The 24,286-nt window shown below is 42.9% G+C and overlaps 1 protein-coding gene and 1 pseudogene across 2 annotated transcripts; both read right to left on the reverse strand.

Annotated features, from left to right (window-relative positions):
• Nucleotides 1-415: 415 nt before the first annotated feature.
• Nucleotides 416-24,286, reverse strand: SPESP1 (sperm equatorial segment protein 1; the record flags this gene model as incomplete). Its single annotated transcript, XM_080666817.1, has 2 exons — nucleotides 416-1,461; nucleotides 24,217-24,286. The coding sequence occupies 2 exons, from the start codon at nucleotides 24,284-24,286 to the stop codon at nucleotides 416-418; spliced, it is 1,116 nt and encodes a 371-aa protein (XP_080522943.1).
• Nucleotides 20,733-22,237, reverse strand: LOC308247541 (large ribosomal subunit protein uL4-like; annotated as a pseudogene). The gene is made up of 2 exons: nucleotides 21,713-22,237; nucleotides 20,733-21,474 (listed from the first exon to the last, which is right to left on the reverse strand). The product of its transcript is annotated as a large ribosomal subunit protein uL4-like (transcript).

The following is a 24,286-nucleotide window of genomic DNA, read 5'->3' on the forward strand; positions in this document are numbered from 1 at the left end:
TCTATGCTAGTCAGACAAAAAACTCAGATTCTCTCAAAGAGTAATAAAGACCATATACCCTAAACATTTATATGTACTCATTTAAAACAAGCTACATATATAGATTGCACAGTCCTTAACTCTTATTAAATGGGTGAATCTAACCAGTTTATTCAATTAAAACCAAAGCTTAAATATTTTAAAGATTAGATCTTCATAATTTTAAAAATCAATTAATGAAAGAAAACTACAAACTCCTGAACCAAACTTTTATTTTAAATTTTTAGGCATATTAGTGCATATGAAAAAATGTTCATAACATATGACACGTAAAGATGTTAGCACATTGAACTACAATAGAAAATACTTTATACAACTTTTGAATCACTAGTATTTCTCCTGTTAATGAATGCCCAGTTTTCTTAGGTCACCTTTGTTATGGAACATCAAGTAGGTTTAAAATTTTTATATTATTGTTTAATAACTTCCTAATAAGGTTTTGAGTTTCTAGTTGATTTGCACATAATCTGTTTTTCAATATACGGATTACTGTAGTAGCTTTCTGTCTCATCTCCGATGGAACATATTTAATATCTAAATATTGAGATAACTTAGATCTAGAATTATACAGCGTGTTAATAATAGTTTCAATGTCATCACTTGGAAAACTGCTGCGTCCTACAGGTAATAACTGGGATTTATACATTTTTTGTAATCTGTGTTCTGCTGCTTCTGCTAAAGCAAGGCTTCGTTTTAGGCTCTCTCTAGTGGCTCGAATGTCCTCTCTATATTCTGGCTTGAGGCTCTCAACAAGAGGTACATGTTGTACTTCCGAACGAATATCTGATATTTTATCCAAAATTTCTTCATTACTCAAAATTAGTGGCTGACTTTCATATATTGGTATTTCATATTCCCCTGAGAGCTGAGGAACATCTTCTAGTTCTGTGGAGGTATCCCAGTCAGTGCTCCTACTTGAAGGACTTGGAGGTAATTCAGTAACATTTGGCCATAACATTGGTGCCTCAATTTGTGACTCCTCTGACTCTAGCTCTGGCTCTGGCTCTGGCTCTGGCTCTGGCTCTTCTCTTTCAATATAAGGTACTTTTGAACTTAAAATAACAGAAATATTATTTGGTTTAATCGACCAGAATGGTGTACTTTTAGTATGTTTGTTCCTCCTCATTTCAGGTTGGAAGTCTCTAGTAGGGAAAGGTGTAGCTTTATCACTGATAGGGTCACTTAAAACATCATTCTCAGTTGAAGCTTTGTCATGTGAAATTAACTCCTTAAATTGTGATACCTTCGGTCTCATGGAATAAACGTTATTTGAAGACTTTGGTCTCATAGAATAAATGTTATTTGGAGACTTTGATATTTTCTCTTGGCCTGGCTCCCTAGTGGGAACACTTAGTAGTAGATTCTGTAAAACTTGTACATAATGATTCAAGTTTTTTTCTTCATCAGGTGTTACAGTTATTCCTTAAGGGGGAAAAAATCAAATAATAAGTAACATTTATTATCATATATGATATACTGACAAAATCTACTGACCCATATTTACTTCATATGCTACCCCTTGAAAGTCAAAATAAAGAACCAAGGAATAAAGCATATCTGACAGTCAACTCTCACTTAAAATTATTGATTCAGATTCTTATTTAAAGCAAATGAGCAAGATCAGTGCAAAAGTTGCATATTAACACAATTCTATCTTTTTGCTATTACTCTCCCATATAACTTATGATTCAGTATGTAACTTATTAAAACAAAATTTGTGATTATGTCCTCCAACTCAGTGGTGTGATGAATTAGGTTCATAATGACTCACCAGAGCCAATTGTTAAATTTTAGGAACTTTGTGAGCCAGATATTACACACAGACATCATTCATAATTAAATTATCTGAATTTGCATTTAAGTAAATTGTATTGAAAAGAAAAGTAATAAATATTCAAAGTCATCACTTTCTTATTTTATTTCATTTTACTATTATCTATGTTCTTGAGGTTATTTACATCTAGGGTATCTGTATGACGAAACGCTATATAATGGTGTGCTACTATATATCTCTTTCTAACTTTCTGTTCAATGATGTCAAGTAGGTAGCTTGAAATCAACCATGATGGGGCAAATGCTGTAAATTAGGGTTTACCCTTCTTTCCAAAAAGCCAGTTAAACATTTATCAGTACACCACTGCCTTCAAACCAAAAATGATCTAACTATAGCCTGTGGGTCATTTCCACTCAACTGTTTTTTTTTTGTAAATAAAGTTTTATTGGAACCAGCCAGTCTTACCCATTTGTTTCTTTATTATCTATAGTTGCTTTTGGCTCCAACAGCAGAGTTGAGTAGTTGCAACAGAGACCACATGGCCTGAGAAGCTGAAAATACTTACTACTTGGCCCTTTACAGAAAAGTTTGCAGATTTCTGTCTAAACCATCAATATTTAATTCTTACAACAAAAATGGCAGTTATAGCCCTGACCGGTTTGGCTCTGTGGATAGAGCATCAGCCTGCAGACTGAAGAGTCCTGGGTTCGATTCTGATCAAGGGCATGTACCTTGGTTGCAGGCACATCCCCAGTAGGGGGTGTGCAGGAGGCAGCTGATCGATGTTTCTCTTTCACTCTCATTGATGTTTCTAACTCTCTATCCCTCTCCCTTCCTCTCTGTAAAAAATCAATATAAAATATATATTTTTAAAAATGGCAGTTATATACTGGTTTTATACTGGTATTTTGCAGCATCTGAATGGTGAAGCCTCTAATTTCCAATGTGAAAAACAAAAAACGACTTCTGAATAAGATATTCTGATATTCTGCCCAACTTCCCTACTCCTGGTCACGAGTTTTAAATTTTAAGTGTTGGAACTTTGTATTGCATGTCATTTTGAATAGATTTTGCCACTATCATGGATACAAATTGATTTAATTCAAGGAAGTAAGTCACTTTTAAAAAAATATTTTTTATTTCAGAGAATAAGGGAGAGGGAAAGAGAGATGGAAACATCAATGATGAGAGAGAGTCATTGATCAACTGCCTCCTGCATGCCCCACTCTGGGGGTCAAGCCCACAACCCAGGCATATGCCCTGAACCAGGAATCAAACCCTGACCTCCTGATACATAGGTCGATGCTCAACCATTGAGCCATGCCGGCCAGGTGTAAGTCACTTTTTACCAAACTCTAATGTATAACATGTACCTGAACCCTCCCTCTGCAGGCAAAATGAATCACAGTAGTAACAAACTTTCTGTTAAGGAGGCACTTTTTATTCAGCTGTTTGACAAGCACAAAATAGTCCAAAAATGCTTTATATTTACATGTTTCACCTGTCTCCCTTAACTCTTCTGTTACAACTTAGAAAGACCAGATGAAGTTTAATCAAGACTGAAAGCATATTTCTAAATTTTAAAAGTCTTAATGAAACAGCTTAATGAGGCAATATGATAGTGGGAAGACACTAGACTTTTCTGGAGATCTAGATTCTAAAAGTGGATTCCTCATTTTATGTCATGCTGAGAAAAGCCTTGCATACTCCAAGATCCATATGATGATGATGGGTGAAAAAGGGGAAGATATAGAACGTAAGGTAGATTTTGGTATTATCCTTAATCACTAACATAGTATCATACATTTTGTCTGTGAATTATGGATTTTTTAAAAAATGGACAGAAGGGTAACATACCAAACTCATGTGGGTAGTTGTCTCTGAGGAGAGGGAATGGGACTGAAGTTGGTCATTAAAGAGGACTTTAGACTTATCTATAACTAGAGGCCTGGTGGGGTCCCTCAGTCCAGCCTGCACCCTCTTGCAGTCCGGGAGCCCTCGGGGGATGTCCGACTGACAGCTTAGGCCCGCTCCCCACTGGACATCCTTAGCGCTGCTGCAGAGGCGGGAGAGGCTCCCACCACCACCACTGTGCTTGCCAGCCACCAGCCCGGCTTGTGGCTAAACAGCGCTTTCCCTGTGGGAGTGCACTGACCACCAGGGGGCAGCTCAGGCCCCACTCTCCATAGCCCCCTGCCACCAGTGGCCTCCCTCTGTGGGAGGCAACCAGTTGGCTGATCAGGAGATGGCGCCAGCAGGCAAGCGGCTGTCCCTGTCCCCTGATCGCCCCTCTGCCGCTGCTGGTCGCTACAGACTCGCTCCCCACCCCCCAATCGCAATCCCCTCTCTCTGCCCACCGGCACCCATCTTGGCTGGCCTGGCGCTGCCCGCTTGCGGGCCCCGCCCCCACCAACCAGTCATTCTGCCATTTGGTTGATTTGCATATTAGGCTTTTATTATATAGGATGCTTTACTCTCAAAAAAAAAAAAAAAAACCACACACACACAAGCACACACACTTAATAACCACTAAAAGTTACATTTTAAAAAGTGAAATAACTTATTTATATATTCTCATATGTATAAAAAGCATTGTCCTAAATCTAGAGTTTTCCTGAAGGAAAAGTAAGTATGTAGCCTTGAGTACAGAAAAAGAAAGCAAGTCCTGGCTCTACCACTTTCTAACATCATGACCTAAGGCAATTACTTAATTTCTCCAAACTATAAAATTAAAATGCTATATTTGCCCTTCTATCTCACAAAACCAAATAAATTAAATATTTAAAAATACTTCAAAAGCTACAGAGCACTATTTAAGATAATAATATTCCCTATAAAGGTAACTGCTTACACTTCTAATTTTAAAATATAAACTTAAGTCCCTAAAAAGAACATTAAAAACATGTTTTGTATCCTATTTGGTAAAACACTAGAAGCTTTCCCCTAAAGACAGGAACAAGGTCAGGATACTAATATCTCCATTACTATATAACAGGGTGTTGGAGGTATTAGTCAATGTAATTAGATAGGGGAAAGGAATGGAAGCATGAGAATTCAAAAGAGAAAGGCAAAACTATCTTTATATGTAGATACTAGAGGCCTGATGCACAAAATTCATGCAAGAGTAGGCCTTCCTTCCCCCAGCTGCCGGCACCGGCTTCCCTCTGGCAACCTGGGACCTGGACTTCCCTACAGCTGCCAGCACCCAGGACCTGGGCTTCCCTCGCAGAGAGAGGCCTCACTCACCCACCACAGCCTGTCCGTCGGTGGCCTGGGCCTCCCTCTTTGGGACAATTGTGGAACCCCTTGATTGATCACCCTGCCAGCCAGTAGCCTGGGCCTTCCTCTGCAGGGCAATCATGGGGCGATGGCCAGGCTCCTGACCAATCACATTGCACCCACCATGGCTGGCCTGGCACCAGTGCGTGTCATAGTGTGGTCCCAGATGGTTGTCTGGATGGTTGTCCGGATGGTCATTCTGCGGTTCGGCCATTCAGTCAATTTGCATATTACACTTTTATTATCCTACTAGAGGCCCGGTGCACGAAATTCGTGCACGGGGGTGTGTGTCCCTCAGCCCAGCCTGCACCCTCTCCAATCTGTCTAAACGGGCAGTCGGACATCCCTCTCACAATCCAGGACTGCTGGCTATCAACTGCTCGCCTGCCTGCCTTCCTGATTGCCCCTAACTGCTTCTGCCTGCCAGCCTGATCACCCCCTAACCACTCCCCTGCCAGCCTGATTGATGCCTAACTGCTCCCTTGCCAGCCTGTTTGCCCCTAACTGCCTTCCCCTGCAGGCCTGGTCACCCCTAACTGCCCTCCCCTGCAGGCCTGGTCACCCCTAACTGCCCTCCCCTGCAGACCTAGTACCCCCCAACTGCTCTCCCCTTCAGGCCTGAGTCCCCCCCAACTGCCCTTCCCTGCAGACCCAGTCACCCCCAACTTCCCTCCTCTGCCAGCTGGGTCACCCCTAACTGCCTCCCCTGCAGGCTTGATCCTCCCAACTGCCCTCCCCTGCTGGCCATCTTGTGGTGGCCATCTTGTGTCCACATGGGGGCAGGACCTTTGACCACATGGGGGCAGCCATCTTGTGTGTTGGAGTGATGGTCAATCTGCATATTACTCTTTTATTAGATAGGACAGAGCAGGGGTGGGCAAACTTTTTGACTCAAGGGCCACAATGGGTTCTTAAACTGGACCGGAGGGCTGGAACAAAAGCATGGATGGAGTGTTTGTGTGAACTAATATAAATTCAAAGTAAAGGAGCAGAGGGGAGAGCAAGAGAACCCTCCGCTCTTTCAGCTCCGTGGGCCAGATAGAACAGCCAAACGGGCCGGATCTGGCCCGCGGGCCGTAGTTTGCTCACGGCTGGGATAGAGACCTGGTGCATGGGTGGGGGCCAGCTGGTTTGCCCTGAAGGGTGTCCCGGATCAGGGTGGGGGTTCCCTTGGGGCATGGGGTGGCCTGGGCGAGGGGCCTGTGGTGGTTTGCAGGCTGGCCACGCCCCCTGGCGACCCAAGTGGAGGCCCTGGTATCTGGGATTTATTTATCTTCTACAATTGAAACTTTGTAGCCTGGAGTGGAGCCAAGCCTTCTGCTTGCTCCGTGGCGGCAGCCATTTCTACTGGGATTTATGTATCTTCTATCATTGAAACTTTGTAGCCTTAAGCGAGGCCTGGGCCTGCCAGGTTGTGCGGAAAGCTTGGCTTCCTCCATCGCCAGGGGCAACCCTAGCCTCCTGCTCTTTCCAGCTCCATGGCTGCTGCCATTTCTGTTTGGGTTTATGTATCTTCTATCATTGAAACTTTGTAGCCTTGAGTGGAGGCCTAGGCCGGCAAGGGCAGGTGGAAAGCTTGGCTTCCTCCATCGCCAGGGAAACCCAAGCCTCCCTCCTGCTCTCTGTGGCCATAGCCATCTTGGTTGGGTTTATTTGCATATTCGCTCCTGATTGGCTTGTGGGTGTAGTGGAGTGATGGTTAATTTGCATATTACTCTTTTATTAGATAGGATATAATAAAAGCCTAATATGTTAAATGTCCGGTTGTGCAGTTGGCCGTTCAACCAATCAAAGTATAATATGCTAATGATGTGCTAAGGCTGCTCAACTGCTCGCTATGACATACACTGACCACCAGGGGGTAGAGAGTCGACTGGTCAACCAGTAGCTATGACATGCACTGACCACCAGGTGGCAGATGCTCCAACCAGTAGGTTAGCTTGCTGCTGGGGTACAGCCGATCAGGACTGAGCAAGATGGGCCAAACATACCCTGGAGCCCTCCCGTGGTCCTTCCCTGGCTGGCCAACCTCCCATGTCCCTCCCTGGCCCCAATCGTGCACCAATGGGGGCCCTCAGCCTGGCCTGCGCCCTCTCGCAATCTGGGACCCCTAGGGGGATGTCGGAGAACTGGTTTCAGCCCAATGGTGGAATGACCAGTCGCTATGATGCGCATTGACCACCAGGGGGCAGACACTCAATGCAGGGGCTGCCCCTGGTAGTCAGTGCGCTCCCACAGGGGGAGCACCACTCAGCCAGAAGCCAGGATACGGCTGGCGAGCGTAGCAGCGGTGGCAGGAGCCTCTCCCACCTCTGCAGCAGCGCTAAGGATGTCCGACTAACAGCTTAGGCCCGCTCCCCAAGCGGACCTAAGCTGTTAGTCGGACATCTCCCAAGGGCTCCTGGACTGCAAGAGGGCACAGGCCGGGCTAAGGGACCTCCCCCGCCCCGAGTGCACAAATTTTGTGCACCAGGCCTCTAGTATAGGATAATTATACATCTAGACCACATAAAAGAATCTACTGAAAAGCTATTACAAGGAATAAGAGAATGTAATAAAGTAGCAAGTTAGAAAATCAATATACAAAAACCAACATCCTATATAATAAAAGGCTAATATGCAAATCGACTGAACAACTGGTCGCTATGATGCGCACTGACCACCAGGGGGCAGAACTCAACGCAGGAGCTCCCACAGGGGAAGCACCGCTCAGCCAAAAGCCGGGCTCACGGCTGGCGAGCACAGTAGTGATGGCGGTGGTGAGTGCAGCAGGGGCCACGGTAGCACTAAGGATGTCTGACTGTTGGATATCCCCCAAGGACTCCTGAACTGCAAGAGGGTACAGGCAGGGCTAAGGGACCCCCCTGAGGGCACAAATCTCGTGTACCTGGCCTTTAGTACAAATATAAACCAGTTACAAGATAAAATGAGAGGAAAGATGCTCTTTTGAAAACAAAAATAATTTTTAAAAAATCTAATAATAAAGTTGAAAAGATATGCTCAAAACCTATATGAGGAATTATTCTAGGCTGAATATAGACATACAGAGATCAGGCTCTAATCCCTGGAACCTGTAAATGTTACTTTATATGGAAACGGAATATTTGCATATATGATTGAATTAAGCGTCTTGCAAAAGGGGATTATCCTAAATATAGTCACAAATGTTTTTATAAGAGAGAGATGGAGAAAGATATGATACACACAGAGACAAGGAAGTGGTAATATGGAGGAGGTGGCAGAGATTAGTGTGACCACATGACAAAGAATGCTGGCAGCCACCAATAGCTGAAACAGGCAATGAAAATATTGGCTCTCAGAGCTTCCAGAAGGAGCACAGCTTTGCCCTACAACTTGATTATAGCTCAGTGAAACTGATTTTAGACTCAGGCCTCTAGTAAGAGAATAAATTTCTGTTGATAATTTGTTATAACAACCTCATAAAACGGGCACAAGAATATAATAAAATCAAAGGCATAATGCAAACTTCTATAAATAGAAAAATATACCATGTATTCAGACAAAAAGATTCAATATCCTAAAGATGCTTAGATGTCATATTCTCTGTTAATTCTTTTTTCTTTTTTTTTTTTTTTTTTTTCAGAGAGGAAGGGAGAGGAGAGAGAGACAGAAACATCCATGAGAGAGAATCATTGATCGGCTGTCTCCTGCATGCCGCCTACTGAGGATTGAGTCCGCAATCCGCAGGTTGTCGCTCCATCCACTGAGCCAAACCAGCTAGGGCCATACATTTAATATGCTCCTAATATCACTAGTTATTTTCTAAAGACAAAAAAAAATGGATTATGAAGTTCATTTGAAGAACAAATGAGTAAGAATAGCCAGAAAAACAGGAGCTACCCCTTATTAGGTATTAAAATACAGTATAAAGCCTCTATTATAAAAATAGTTTAGCACTGCATATGAATAGATGAATGGAACAGAACAGAAAATACAGAAATAGACCGAATTACATATTGAAATATAGCTCAAGATGAAACAAAGTTTCAATTTATAAATTATTCCAAATAATAAATGAAGAAGCCATTTATAAATAGAATATGATCATTTTCAATGATTATCAATATTAATGATATCACAAAAAGATACAAAATTAGATATGCATCCTCATGAAAGAACACAAAACCTTCAATGTAGCAGTCTTGCAAAAAAGGTCAAATTTGAATCTAACAGGACCTCTAGATCTAACTAACAATATATAGGAAATACATGGGACAACAAAGGAAAACATAAACTACACCATGGATATGTAATCAGCAAAATTTAGACTGCAGCAAACTACAGGGTATATGATCCAATTTCTTCAATTACATTACCAGGGGTAAAATAAAGATGAAGAACTATAGGTTAAAAGGGAATTTAATGACCCCTGGCAATGGGCAAGGAAACACCTGATTGGTGGTGTTGCTCTTATATCAATCAGGGGCAAAGCAGATGTACAGTCCTTAGTTCATTCTAGCTTGATGTCTGTGTCGGTGGCCAGAGCTGTTTCATGCCTGGGGTCGGGGGGAGGAGGAAATTAATGGACATTAATAAATTACATGTATGAATCTTATTTGAATCCCAATGCAATCAAACTGGAAGAGAGGGAAAATTTCAACACTAACCAGATATTTTATAATATTAAAGGATAATTATCTTTTTAGGTATGAAATTCACATTGTTGTGTACTTATATTTTAGTTCTACATGTTGAAGTATTTACTTATAAAATTATATGATGTCTGGAATTTCCTTCTAAATAATCCAAGGCTGAGAAGTTGGGGAGGTGATGGGGTGGAGATATAAATGAAACAAGATTAATTATGGGTTAATATTAGTTGAAGCTGGTTATAGATGTATGGAGATTTATTATGCCATTCTTTCTATTTGTGGATATATTAAAATTTTTCCAAAATAATTTTTTTAAATCAATTTTGGAAAAAATCTATTCTGAGCAACTATTCATAAGCAAATCTAAAGTCTGCAAGCAACAAAAGCTTAAATGCTTTTGTCCTAACCCGTTTGGCTCAGTGGATAGAGCATCGGCCTGTGGACTGAGGGTCCTGGGTTCAATTCTGGTCAAGGGCATGTACCTTGGTTGCAGGCACATCCCCAGTAGAAGGTGTGCAGGAGGCAGCTGATTGATGTTTCTCTCTCATCGATGTTTCTAACTCTCTATTCCTCTCCCTTCCTCTCTGTAAAAAATCAATAAAATAGTGCTCGCTTCGGCAGCACATATACTAAAATTGGAATGATACAGAGAAGATTAGCATGGCCCCTGCGCAAGGATGACACGCAAATTTGTGAAGCGTTTCATATTTTTTTTTAAAAAATCAATAAAATATATATTTTTTAAAAAGCTTAAATGCTTTTAAGAAGACATTTCCAGCCTTGGCTGGTTTGGATCAGTGGTTGGAGCATCAGCCCGCATACTGAAGGGTCCTAGGTTCCATTCCGTCAAGAGCATGTATGGCAGGTCCAATCCCAGCCCTGTTGATGTTTTCTCTCTTCCCCTGCTCCTCCCTCCCTTTCAATGTTTAATCATTTAACTTGTCTCTTCTCATAGTAGTAAATAGGATACCCAGGCTACTATTAGATGAATTAGATTGTCAAAGGACTGAAAAAGGAGATACTTACTGCTAGTTGATTTCTTAAAAGAAAAAACCACCTGAAATACTCATTTTCCCTTTATACTGTTACAAAGGCAACACTAAAAAGCCTATTCATGCTGCCTATCAACCGAGGACTCTACCTCCTACTTTGTTTTTCCTCCCTTCTTCATGTACCCTTTGTCTCCACATTGTTCTGTTGTTAAATCCATCCCCTCCCCACCACTTCCCACCTCCTACTTTTGTCCCCTAAAATATCTATATGTTTGATGTAGACCTTGTCAGTTCTACTAACCAGAAATGCTCTTGCAAATCAACCTGTTCTTTATAAAAATCTTTGCAGGCAAGGTAATAAAATATAGTCAAGCCTCAAATATCCCTCCAAATGGCTCTGGCCACTGAAAACCTGCTTTATCCCATTTTTTAGAAGGTACTTAGAAGGATGAACAAACTTCAAATTCTTACAAAGACCAGACTTCTCTGCTAGAAGTTGTGTTATTAAACTTGGGATATTTGTTGTCTGCCCTTGTGTTCTTCATTATATCCCTTCTATTTTACCAGTTAGTGATCCAACCAAACATAGCAATGTCTCAGAATATGGCTAAATAAGAATCTCTTCCACCTTGAAAAACCACAACGCTGCTTTCCTATGCATCTAGTTAGCAGGATGGCTACCTGCTAAGCAGGCTTGAGGTTAGCAAGAATCACAGATATGGAAGTTATAGCTGAGCTTGAGGCTATCAACACTTCTCTTCTTGAAATAGAACATGAAGAATTATGCACATGACAAATAGTAGGAAAGTAAACAAAATGATCAAACAATTGTAGAAACAAAGTGGCATGAAATCTGAAGGGGAAATTAGAAAATACTGATTGAAGGACCATAACAGTTCTGACTGACTGAGCAATTACTATGTGCCAGGCACTATATTAAGGGCTTTAAATGTACCTTTATAAAGAGAAAAAGGAGGGTATTTAGAAAGAACAAATAATTTGCCTAAAATTATATTCAACTTGAAAGTAGTAAGAATGGAATTCAAAAATATGTTGTCTTGCTTCAGAGCAGGTACATATAAGTAACTACACAATGTTGCCATAAAAAGGTGACACAAGGATGCTGGCAAAAGAGAAGTATGATGATAAAACTGTATGGGAAGGCTTAGCCCATGTGGCTCAGTGGTTGAGTGTCAACCTATGCAGGGGTCCTCAAACTACGGCCCACGGGCCACATGCGGCCCGCCGAGGACATTTATCCGGCCCGCCGGGTGTTTTTGCCGCCACTGCCTGTCCTACTTAGCAGCCGACTCATCCCAGGCCTGCAGTGCACATGTGTGGAATGTGCACCGCACTCTCCGACTCCCCTCCTTCTCTCTCTCAGTCTCGGGTGTGATCGGATGAGTCACGAGCTAGCCTGTGCAGACAGAGCCTGCTGCTGCCTGAGGACCGAGGTAAGAACAAGTTAGGATTTTTTTTTTTTTGAAGTTAGGAGGTCTATTTTTTTTTATTTTGCAGTTAGTAGGGCCCTTTTTTGCGGTTAAGGGGGGGCCTTTTTTTCTGAAGTTAGGAGGTCTTATTTTTTTGCAGATGGGGCGCCTTTTTTTTTTTTGAAGTTAGGGGAGCCTTTTTTTAAGTTAGGAGAGCCTTTTTTTTTTAAAGTTGGTTAGTTGGTTGGGGGTGGTTTCTAGGGGGGGGTTGCATCACAGTGATAACGCAAATTGTCAGCGCTCAGAGGTAATGCAAATAGTCAGTGCTCAGTGATAATGATAATTGTAAGTGCTCAGTGTTAATGCAAATGGTCAGCGCTCAGTATTAATGCAAATTGTCAGCGGTCAGTGTTATCGCAAATGGTCAGTGCTCAGTGTTATCGCATGGGGGCCCCAAACTGGTAATCTGCCTAGGGCCCCATGGGAACTTAATCCGGCTCTGCAGACAGCCGAGGAGTAGGAAACCCAATTTAATTGACAGTAAGTGCATTTATATTTTGATTGCTATTCATTTGTGTATGATGTTGTATGTTGTGTGCTGTGTAAGCCCCGGTTCACACTGTTGCGATCTCTGAGCAGTGCGAGTTCAGCCATATGCTTGTATGGCTGAACTCGCATTAGATTTGGAAGAAAAAAGGCATACGTGCCTTCTTTTTTCCTGCAGTGGAATCTGATTGCATGGGTCTTCTCACCCATGCGATCAGATTCCTGTGCGAGTTCACAGATCGCAGTGCGGTTCCCACAGGGTAGTGTGAACTGGAAAGGTGGTTGAGGAACCGGCTCTGTAATCATGCTGGTTCCCGCACCGCACCAGTGTGAGCCTGAGGTAAAAGCAGAGTTCCACCAATATGGGCACTGGTGAGGCTGAAATGATGTGGACTGGCAAGGCTGCATTGATGGACACTGATCAGACTGCATTGATAGGCACTGATCAGACTGCACTGATGGGCAGTGCAGTCTATATGTCTCTGTGTGGGCAAAGTTATTGCTGGTATATTGTTTTTGTAGCTGTGTATATATATTGGTATTTTACTAATAGCAATTTGGAATCCCTAGGAAACAATGATATCAAGAAAGAGAAAAATTGACTCGGAGTGTAGGATATTCAAAGAACAGTGGACTTATGATTACTTTTTCATGCAGTACAAGGAAAGAGCTGTGTGTTTGATATGCCACAATATAGTGTCTGTGTTCAAAGAATACAATTTGCGTCGACACTATCAAACTCAACATAAAGATAAATATGATTGTTTGGTCGGAGAAGTGAGAAAAGATAAAATATTAAAACTGAAAAATACATTGACAACTCAGCAAAATACTTTTGTGAAGCAGAAGCAGCTAAATATTTCATCACTGCGAGCAAGTTTTCAAGTTGCCAAGCTAATAGTGTGCACTGGCAGACCATTCGTGGAGGAAGAATTTGTTAAAGAATACCTTCTTTCTGTTGCCAAAGAGATGTGTCCAGAGAAGGCCGATTTATTTAGTACAGTGAGTCTTTCAGGACCTACAATTACACGAAGGATTGAAGAAATGGGAGACAATTTGCATCAGCATTTACAAAACTTAGCAAAAAAACTTTCCTATTTTTCCTTGGCACTCGACGAAAGTAATGATGTTCGTGATTCTGCACAACTTCTATTTTTATTCGTGGGACGAATGACTATTTCGAAGTCACAGAAGAGCTTGCTGCACTGCAAAGCATCAAAGGAACAACTACAGGAGAGGATATCTATGAAAAGGTTTGCCAAACTGTGAATGGTTTGGAGCTGGACTGGGCTAAACTAGCCAGTGTGACAACTGATGGTGCTCCTAGCATGGTGGGGTCTAAGAAAGGAGTAATTGCTCGCATTAACCAAGAGATGGACAAACATAACCATTCTCATCCAATAGCCATACACTGCCTCATCCACCAACAAGCGCTGTGTAGTAAATCACTGAAGTGGGACTCTGTTATGAAAATTGTGGTATCTTGTGTTAACTTCATTAGAGCTAATGCACTAAACCACAGACAATTTCAGGAATTTCTGTTTGAGCTAAATGTTGCCTATGAAGATGTTCTGTACCACACAGAAGTCCGTTGGCTGAGTTGAGGGAGAGTTTTGAAACATTTCTATGACTTACTTCCACAGATTACAGCTTTTCTGCTTTCAAAAAACAAAGAAGTACCAGAGCTCAATGATGCAGAATGGAAATGGCACCTTGCCTTTCTGACAGATGTAACAGAGCTACTCAACAGTTTCAATGTGCAACTTCAAGGAAAGGGGAAGCTCATCTGTGATATGCAATCACATGTGAAAGCATTTGAAGTAAAATTAGGCCTCCTCATCAAACAAGTGAAGGAGGAAAATTTCTGCTATCTCCCCACAACTCAAAATCTGTTAGCGGAAAAACCATTGGTTGCATTCCCAACAAAACATGTGTGGATTCACTGGAAAAGTTGCAAAAGGAGTTCCAATTTAGATTTATTGATTTTTTACAGAGCAGAAGGGAGAGGGAGAGAGAGTTAGAAACATCGATGAGAGAGAAACATGGGTCAACTGCCTCCTGCACACCCCCTACTGGGGATGTGCCCGCAACCCAGGTACATGCCCTTGACTGGAATCGAACCTGGGACCCTTCAGTCCGCAGGCCGATGCTCTATCCACTGAGCCAAAGCAGTTAGGGCTCCAATTTAGATTTAAAGAGCTTCATCTCCATGAACAGGACATACAGCTTTTCCGTAACCCATTTTCTATTGACATTGAAAATGTGGATACAATTTACCAAATGAAACTGGCTGAACTGCAGAATTGTGACTCTCTGAAAGACGCATTCAAGTCAAGCAGCCTTCCTAATTTCTATGCATCTCTCCCCTCTGAGATATCCTAATCTCAGGAACCATGCATTCAAAATGGCAACCATCTTTGGCAGCACTTATGTCTGTGAACAGACTTTTTCCAGAATGAAACATCTGAAATCTCCAACCAGATCTAGACTAACTGATGCACACTTGCATCACTTGTTACGACTAGCAGTGACAAATATGGAACTGGACATTAACCATCTCATTAGCCAAAAGCAGGCCCATAGTTCCCACTGAAATACTGGTAACTTTGTTGATTTAACTTTACTTGTTCTTCATTTTAAATATTGTGTTTGTTCCTGTTTTTTTTTTTTTTTTACTTCAAAATAAGATATGTGCAGTGTGAATAGGAATTTGTTCATAGTTTTTTTTTAAACTATAGTCCGGCCCTCCAATGATCTGAGGGACAGTGAACTGGCCCTGTTTAAAAAGTTTGAGGACCCCTGACCTATAAACTAGAGGCCCAGTGCATGAATTTGTGCATGGGTGGGGTCTGGCCAGCCCTGCCCCCATCGGGGCAGATTGGGACTGGGCCTGTCAGGAGGAGGAGATGGTGGGAGGTTGGCCGGCTGGCCCATCCCAATCGGGGTGGAGGGGCATACTGGAGGTGGGGCCAGCCATGGGGAGGAACTATGGGTAGTAGGTTGGCTGGCCCTGCCCCTAAGTGGAGTGGAGGGGCCAATCAGGGTGGTGGGGGTCCATTGGGGGCAGGGCCATCTGGGGGGGAAAGGGCCGCAGGCAGTTGGCCAGCTGGCCCTGGCCCTGATCGGGGTGGGGGGCCAATCTTGGGTGGGGCCAGCCAGGGGGAGAGGCTGCAGGAGGTTGGCCGATCAGCCCCACCCTCTATTGGAGTGGGGGGTGATCAGGGGCGGGGCCAGCTAGGGGGAGGGTCTGCAGGAGGTTGGTCAGCTGGCCCCACTCTCGGATCAGGCCGGTTCACTGGCCGCAGTGGGTGTCATAGCAACTGGTCACTCCGGTCATTACAGTGTTCTAGTCGCTGGCTTTTTCTATATATAGACTAGAAGGTCATGGTTCAATTCCCAGTCAGGGCAGCCAATCAATTATTCTCTCTCATCAATGATATTTCTATTTCTCTCTCCCTCTCCCTTCCTCTCTGAAATCAATAAAAAAATTTTTTTTAATTGTCTTGGAAGAATACAACTATATTTTAAATGTCAAAATATAATTAAATATTAAAATAATAGAGGCCCAGTGCATGAATTCGTGCATGGGTGGGGTTCAGCCAGCCCATCCCCAGTCGGGACAGATTAGGACCAAGCCTGATGAGAGGAGGAGATGGCGGGAGGTTGGCTGGCTGGCCCACCCTGATTGGGGCCTGATCAGGGCCAGGCCGGCTGGGTGGAGGGGCCGAGAGCAATTGGCCGGTGGGACCCACCCCCGATTGGGGTGGGGGGCCTATTGGGGGTGGGGCCAGCCATTGGGAGGGGCTGTGGGCAGTGGGTCAGCTGGCCCCGCCCCCAAATGGGGTAGGGGGCTGATCAGGGATCAGCAGTCAGGGGAGATTGCTGGCCAGCCCCACCCCCAATTAGTCTGGGGGGAGCTGACTGGGGGCAGAGCTGGCTGGGGGGAGGGGCCTCAGGTCAATCAGGGTGGTGGGGGCTGATCAGGGGTGGGGCTGGCCATGGGGAGGGGCTGTGGGTGGTGGGCCAGCTGGCCCCGTCCCCAAATGGGGTAGAGGGGGGCTGATCAGGGATCAGCAGCCGGGGAGGGGCCATGCGAGGTTGGCTGGCCAGCCCCACCCCCAATTAGTCTGGTGGGGGGCTGATTGGGGGCAGAGCTGGCTGGGGGGAGGGGCCTCAGTTCAATCAGGGTGGTGGGGGCTGATCAGGGGTGGGGCCAGCCATGGGGAGGGGCTGTGGGCGGTGGGCCAGCTGGACCCACCCCCAAATAGGATGGGAGGCCAATCAGGGGCCAGTGGCCTGAGGGAGGGGTCATGGTGGTTGGCCGGCCACCCTGCCCTTGATCGGGGTGGGAGAGTCCGATCAGGGGTAGGCCAGCCAGGGGGGAGGGGTCGCAGGAGGTTGGCCAGTGGCCCCACTTCCCAATCAGTTGGTGTGCTGGCTGCAGTGAGCATCATAGCAACCTGTTGTTCCAGTCGTTCCGGTCACTGGCTTTTTATATATAGATAGATAATAAATATTAAAGTCTAAATATTTTGTTTAATATTAATAAAATGTAAATATTAAAATATAGTAAACTAGTGGCCCAGTGCACGAAATTCATGCATGGGGGGGGGGTGTTCCTCAGCCCAGCCTGCACCCTCTCCAATCTGGGACCCCTCAAAGGATGTCCTACTGCCGGTTTACACGGATTGGGCCTAAACCAGCAGTTGGACATCCCTCTCACAATCTGGGATTGCTGGCTCCAGCCACTCACCTGCCTGCCTGCCTGCCTGATTGTCCCTAACCACTCTGCCTGCTGGCCTGCTCGCCCCCAAATGCCTCCCCCCCGCTGTCAGCCTGCTCACCCCCAAATGCCCCCCCCGCCAGCCTGATCACCCCCAACTGCCCCCCATGCCAGCCTGCTCACCCCCAACTGCCCCCCCCCCTCTGGTCTGCTCGCCTCCAACTGCCCCCCTGCTGGCCTACTCACTCCAAACTGCCCGCCCTCCCCCCACCCCGCTGTCCTGATCACCTCCAACTGACCCCCACTGACGGCCTGCTCACTCCCAACTGGCCCCCCTGCTGGTCTGCTTACCCCCAACAGCCCCGCCCCACACCAGCCTGATCACCCACAACTGCTGTCCCATCCTGGCCTGATCACCCCCTGGCAACCCAAGCTCTCAGCCTCTCCTTTTTTTCTTTCTTTTTTTTTTCAGCGCCTCCTTGAGCAGAGGCCAGGGCCGGCTGGAAGCAAGTATCTGAGATTTATTTATCTTCTATAATTGAAACTTTGTAGCCTTGAACGGAAGCCAGGGCAGGCCAGGGTGGGCGGGAAGCTTGGCTTACTCCATCGCAAGGGCAATCCAAGCCTCCTGCTTGCTCCAGCTCAGTGGCTGCCGCCATCTTGGTTGGGTTAATTTGCATACTCGCTCCTGAATGCCTTGTGGGCGTGGCTTGTGGGCGTAGTGGAGGTACAGTCAATTTTTTTTAAAATATATATTTTATTGATTTTTTACAGAGAGGAAAGGAGAGGGATAGAGAGTTAGAAACATTGATGAGAGAGAAACATTGATCAGCTGCCTCCTGCACACTCCCTACTGGATATGTGCCTGCAACTAAGGTACATGCCCTTGACCGGAATGGAACCTGGGACCCTTGAGTCCACAGGCTGACACTCTATCCACTGAGCCAAACTGGTTAGGGCGAGGTACAGTCAATTTGCATGTTTCTCTTTTGTTAGTGTAGATAAATAAAATAAGTTTGTTAAAATATACCAAAGGTTGCTCTCCTGACAACTGGACTAAAATGCATACCTTTAATAGGTGTATACATTTTTGGGACCCCCCTATATTAAGATTATGTATTTGGAAATATTAAAAATAGCTGATCCAAATTTAATGTTTTCTTACTACAAAGTATTGGTAGGAACTGACAATGACTTACAAAAGAATAAACTAACTTCACAGAGAAGTGACAGAAATTAATAAAATCATATTTTAAAATGAGCAATGAAATATAAAATTTCAACAAACAATACATTCAAAATATGTACTTCCTTCTCATAAAATGCCCAATTAAAGAAGGAAGAGGATATAAGGAATAACACAAAAGCCAATTAGCATGAAAACTTACTAAAATTCACTGTTCATGAAAGAAATACAAGTTAAAAACAATTTTCATTTTGCCAGTCAAGTAGACAATATTTTTTAAACAATAAAATCTATAATTGTCATGTGCATAGTTTACTTCCTTAGTAAAGGAAGTAACTTCCTTACTTCCCTTAAGATGTAGAGATCCTTCATTAGTCTTTCTCTGGCCAGTATGGCTCAGTGGTTGAGCATTGACCTATGAACCAGTAAGTCACTGAGTTTCAGGCTCAATCCCCAGTAGGGGGTGTGCAGGAGGCAGCCAATCAATGATTCTCTCTCATCATTGATGTTTCTACCTCTCTCTCCCTTCCTCTCTGAAATCAATAATATATATATGTGTGTGTGTGTGTGTGTGTGTGTGTGTGTGTGTGTATTTAAAAGCGTTTATTAAATGAATGATTTAATGAATGAACCAAAAGCTTGCAAGTATGTAAATTAATTGTGCCTCCAGTAATTTATATTAAGGAACAGGTTAAAAAAAATGTGTAAGCTCTATCCTGGCCCTGGTAGAAGTATGTGCAGGAAGCAATCAATCAATGTGTCTCTCTCACATCAATGTTCCTCTCTCTCTCTCTCTCTCCCTCTCTCCTTCCCTCTCTTCCACTCTCTAAAAAAATCAATAGAAAAAATATCCTCAGGTGAGGATTAATAAATAAAATAAATCTGTTTTGTTTTGGCTTTTTTTCGGGGAGGGGGGCGGTTGGGGTTTGTGGGTAATATTCCAATATTTATTAAGGGATAAAACTGGGTAATAAAAAATTCTCTTATTTTGGGGAATACATGCAGTTTTTATAATAATAAAAGATACAACTTTAGCCATATTTTTCTAAGTTTCGAAATCTAAAGTTTATCTAAAAGAACATCATAAACATTGTAGTTAAACAGTTCCAATTTTCAGAAAACCCCCACGTTCTTCTAGTTGGCCCTTACTAAATGGCCTAGTATAAATTTAGATCACATAAGTTTAAGTTCTATTAATTTTATTATATTGGATTTTATCAATGTCTAAAGTAACATAATTACTTTTAATTTACTTAAAATAATTAACATAATTTTAAGTAAATTATAATCTTAAGCAATATTAATATACCTTCATAATTTATCAAGTACATATTTTAAAGTCTACAATTCGATGATTTTTAGTATATTCACAGTTGTGCAGCTATCAGCACAATCTAAGTTTAAAATAGTTTCATCACCCCCAAAATAAATCCATTCCTAGTTGTCTCTATCCCTCAATCTAGGTAACCACTAATCTATTTTTATCTCTACGGATTTGCCTACTCTATATATTACATATAAATGAAATCATACAATATGTGTTCTTTTGTAACTGGCTTCTTTTACTTAGTATATTTTTAAGGTCATTTATATTGTAGCATGTACATGAGTATTTTACTACCCCCCCCTTTTTTTCCTGTGGTGTCAGTTGTTACTTCTCCCCTTTTATTTCCGATTTTATTTATTTGAGTCCTTCCAGTCTTTTTCTTCATGAGTCTGATTAAAGGCTTATTAACCTTGTTTATCTTATCAAAGAACCAGCTCTTTGGTTTCATTGATCTTTGATATATATTTTTTAGACTCTATTTTGTTTATTTCTACTCTGACCTTCCTTGTACTCACTTTGTAATTTGTTTGTTGTCCTTTTTCTAGATCCTTTAAGTGTAAGGTTAGATTGAGATTTCTCTTATTTCTTGAGGTAGGCCTGTATTGCTATGAATTTCACTCTTAGGATTGCTTTTGCTGTGTCTCATAGGTTTTAGGTAGTGGTGTTTCATTTTTATTTGTCACAAGGTATCTGTTCACTTCTTCCTTGATCTCATTGTTAACCCATATATTGTTTTGTTGTTGTTTTTTGCCTTTGATTATATTTTTATTCAAAATTAGCTATCCAAAATGATTTGACCATTATGGAATAAACAAATTTAAGTTTATGCCACAGGCTTCTTTTCTTCTGCGGTGGGTTCTTTTCTGCGGGCTTCTTCTCGGCTGCTGGTTTCTTGGTAGCTGCAGCCTTTTTCCCCACCAAAGGCTTCTTCTGCTTCTTAAGGCCAACAGCCTTCTTTCCTTTCTTCCCTACCACAGGCTTCTTGCCTGGAACCCCCTTCTCACCTGATTTGGCTTCTAGCACTGCTGCTGCTTTATCCACCCAAAGCTTGTGGTTCTTGGCCTGGCAAAGAATGGTGTTCTGGTGCATGGTTTTGAATATGGGTTTAGCTTCAACATGATTCTCAGGTTTTTCAGTGGATTCTTCTTCAGGACACTACAGTGAATCCTCTTGCATGGTGCTCAGAGGGCTCTTTAGATCTCTGGACTTTTCAAGATTCTGCTAAGGTCTGAATCGCGCATCTTGTGCATGGGAAGGCTGTAGTTACTTTTGAGGGAGGCAGCTTTATACCAAGTGCCATACAGTCCATCTAACTTGTGGAAAGCACTTTCAGTCCAAATGCAGAAACGGCTCACATGCCCTCCAGGAGCAAGCTTCAAAATGTTCAGTTTGCCTACATTAAGCAGAGTAATTCCAGGAATGTTTCTGAAGGCTTTGATGATACCGTTGTCCTCATTATAGATGACACAAGGTCCCCTGTGCTGGATACGATGATGGTTTCTCATTTTGCCCTTGCCAGCTCTCATTTACTGAGAGGCATAGACCTTTTTTATATCATTCCAGGCCTTAAATTTCTTTTAATTTTTTAAAAAATACATTTTTACTGATTTTAGAGAGGAAGGGAGAGGGAGAAATAGAAACATCAGTGATGAGAGAGACTCATTGATTGGCTGTCTCGTTGCACACCCCCTATTGGAGATCGAGCCCACAACCCAGGCATGTGCCCTTGACTGGAATCGAATCTAGGGCCCTTCACTCCGCAAGCCGACGCTCTATCTACTGAGCTAAGCCCGCTAGGGTGGCCTTAAGTTTCTTAAGAAGCAAAACAGCCTCCTTGGTTTTCTTGTAGCCTTCAACTTTATTTTCAACCACCAAAGGAAGTTCAGGAACTTCCTCAATATGGTGACCTTTACACATGACCAGTGCTGGTAAGGCTGAGACAGCTAGGGCAGAGCAGATGGCCTATCATTTCTGTGTTGTGTTTACTCTGCGGTGCCAATGGTGCCAGGCTTTGGTTGGTGCAAACATGCGGCCCCCATGACACATATTTCCAAAAGCACCCTGGCCAGAACGATGAGTTCCACCACCTATGACTCTGGGAATTTGAGCTACAGCTCTGCCAGTACCCCAGGACTCGGCATTGGTTTGGTGACCTGCCAATTCACTGACAGCATAGGGCTGACTATTGCTTTTGCACAAGTTGGCGTGAACAAAGTTCACAATATCTGGTTGAATGGGAGCCTTGAATATAGCAGGCAAAATGAGATTTTTGCCAGATGTTTCCCTCTTTTTGGAGTACACAGATATCAGTGGATGAGCACATGCCATGGTAGGGAGAGGGGATGGCCACATTCCTCTCTACCCAGCGGCTCCCACAGGAAAAGGCAACCCATATATTGTTTGGTAACATGCTATTTAGCTTTCATTTTTTTGTGGGCTTTCCAGTTTTTTTTTTCTTGTACTTGATTTCTAGTTTCATACTATTGTGGTCAGAGAAAATGCTTGATATGATTTCAATCTTCTTAAATTTATTGAAATTTGTTTTGTGGCCTAATGTGGTCTATCTAAAAAAAGTTCCATGTATACTTGAAAAGAATGTATATTCTTCTGCTTTGGGTATAATGCTCTAAAAATATCAATTAAATCTATCTGGCCTAATGTGTCATTAAGGCTGCTGTATCTTTTTTGATTTTTTTTTGTCTTATAGACAGCATATACAGGGTGTCCAAAATATATATATATATGCACTGTAACAACTGATAGCTCAATTTTGAAGATGAAATGTACAGTATTTTAATAAACACTGCCTTTGTAATTATTCAAAGTGTGTGCCTACATTTTTTTTTAATACCTATATATGGGTCTTGTTTTCTTATCCATTCAGCTACCCTGTCTTGATTGGAGCATTTAATCCATTTACATTTAAAGTGATTATTGATAGGTAGTATTTATTGCCATTTTATTATTTATATATTAATGTTTCTTTCTTCTTAAAGATGTCCCTTTAACATTTTAGCAGTCCCAGAATGTACAATATGTTTCTATGTCATCTAAACTCCCCATATATGTTAGTTGTGACCTAAAGATCTACAACTACCAAAATGCAGTAACTTATATTAGTAATAATGACCATCAGATATCAAGAAAAGGTAATTATCATTTTCAGTATGTTCTGTTTATTTATGGCAAAGAACTTTTTTCAAATATTTTTGTTTAAAACAACTAAAAATCATAAGTGCTAGTATTTAATGGACTAACTTATCTAAGACACCTAATCCTGAACTTTTGCCACTACTATTCATGAAATGTAGGCCTGCATAACTAGCAAGCACTTTAGTACTTTACACCTCCATATTAAATTTTATTTGGTTAAAACAAACCCCAACATTCCAAAATGCTATAATGAATTATAGTTAGACTAGATGGACAAGCAGCAAATCATATCTGGAATATCAGCTATCAGACACTGGACTTCACTATTTAAATACCTGAAGGTAACCACCTTACTAATTTTCAGCTACTGGGGGGGGGGGTGGGTAGGTCATAAGTTATAATTCTTCTTAACGAAGGTTTTTAATGCTATACTCCTGAGCATGCTCTGCAGGGGTGCACACGGGTCAGTTAAGTGTCCCAGGCCGCTGCCCACAATCCACATGTTCTCCATGTTTTACCACAGGGGTTAAACTTTTTTCTGTAAATATGTTAGGCTTTGCAGGCCATACTATCACTGTGGCAACTACCTAACTCGGATGTTGTAACAAGGGAAAGCAGCCATGGACAATACAGAAAGGAATGAGTGTGGCTATGTTCCAATAAAACTTTATTTATGAACAATGAAATTGGAATTTCATACTTTTCACATTTCACTAAAGATAACATTTCATATTCACACTTAAAAATGTAAAAACCACCCTTAGCTAGCCAGCCCTACAAAAACAGGCTTCCTTGGCCTGGCTGCAGTTTGAGCACCCTGCTTTATCGCACACGCAGCGACTCTCCGGTAGAAGGGGGCCGCGTTAACATCAAGGACAGTCTCCGATGGGGTAAGGAGGTCCGTGTGCCCCATGTGCCCAGCCGGTGCATCCTGGGTCAAGTCTGGGACCCACTGCCTGGGTGACTGCCTCGCAGCGTGCAGGAAGGGGAGGAGGAGGGACACACCTCAGCCTTGGAGGCCAGAACCCTGGACAGTGAAGTTTGGGAGGAATGTGGGACCAAGGAAAGAAGAGCCGGAATTCCGGTGGGTCCTGACCCCGGAGGTTCCCCTAGCAGTATCCCTGGGTGGTTGCAACCTCAGGCCAGTCACTCACTCGGATACGCCGGCACGAACGAAGGCCATGTCAACAGCGCAACTAGAAGGACTAAGGACTTCATGGGCAT

Source organism: Plecotus auritus, assembly GCF_963455305.1.
Source record: "Plecotus auritus genome assembly, chromosome: 1".
NCBI lineage: Eukaryota > Metazoa > Chordata > Mammalia > Chiroptera > Vespertilionidae > Plecotus > Plecotus auritus.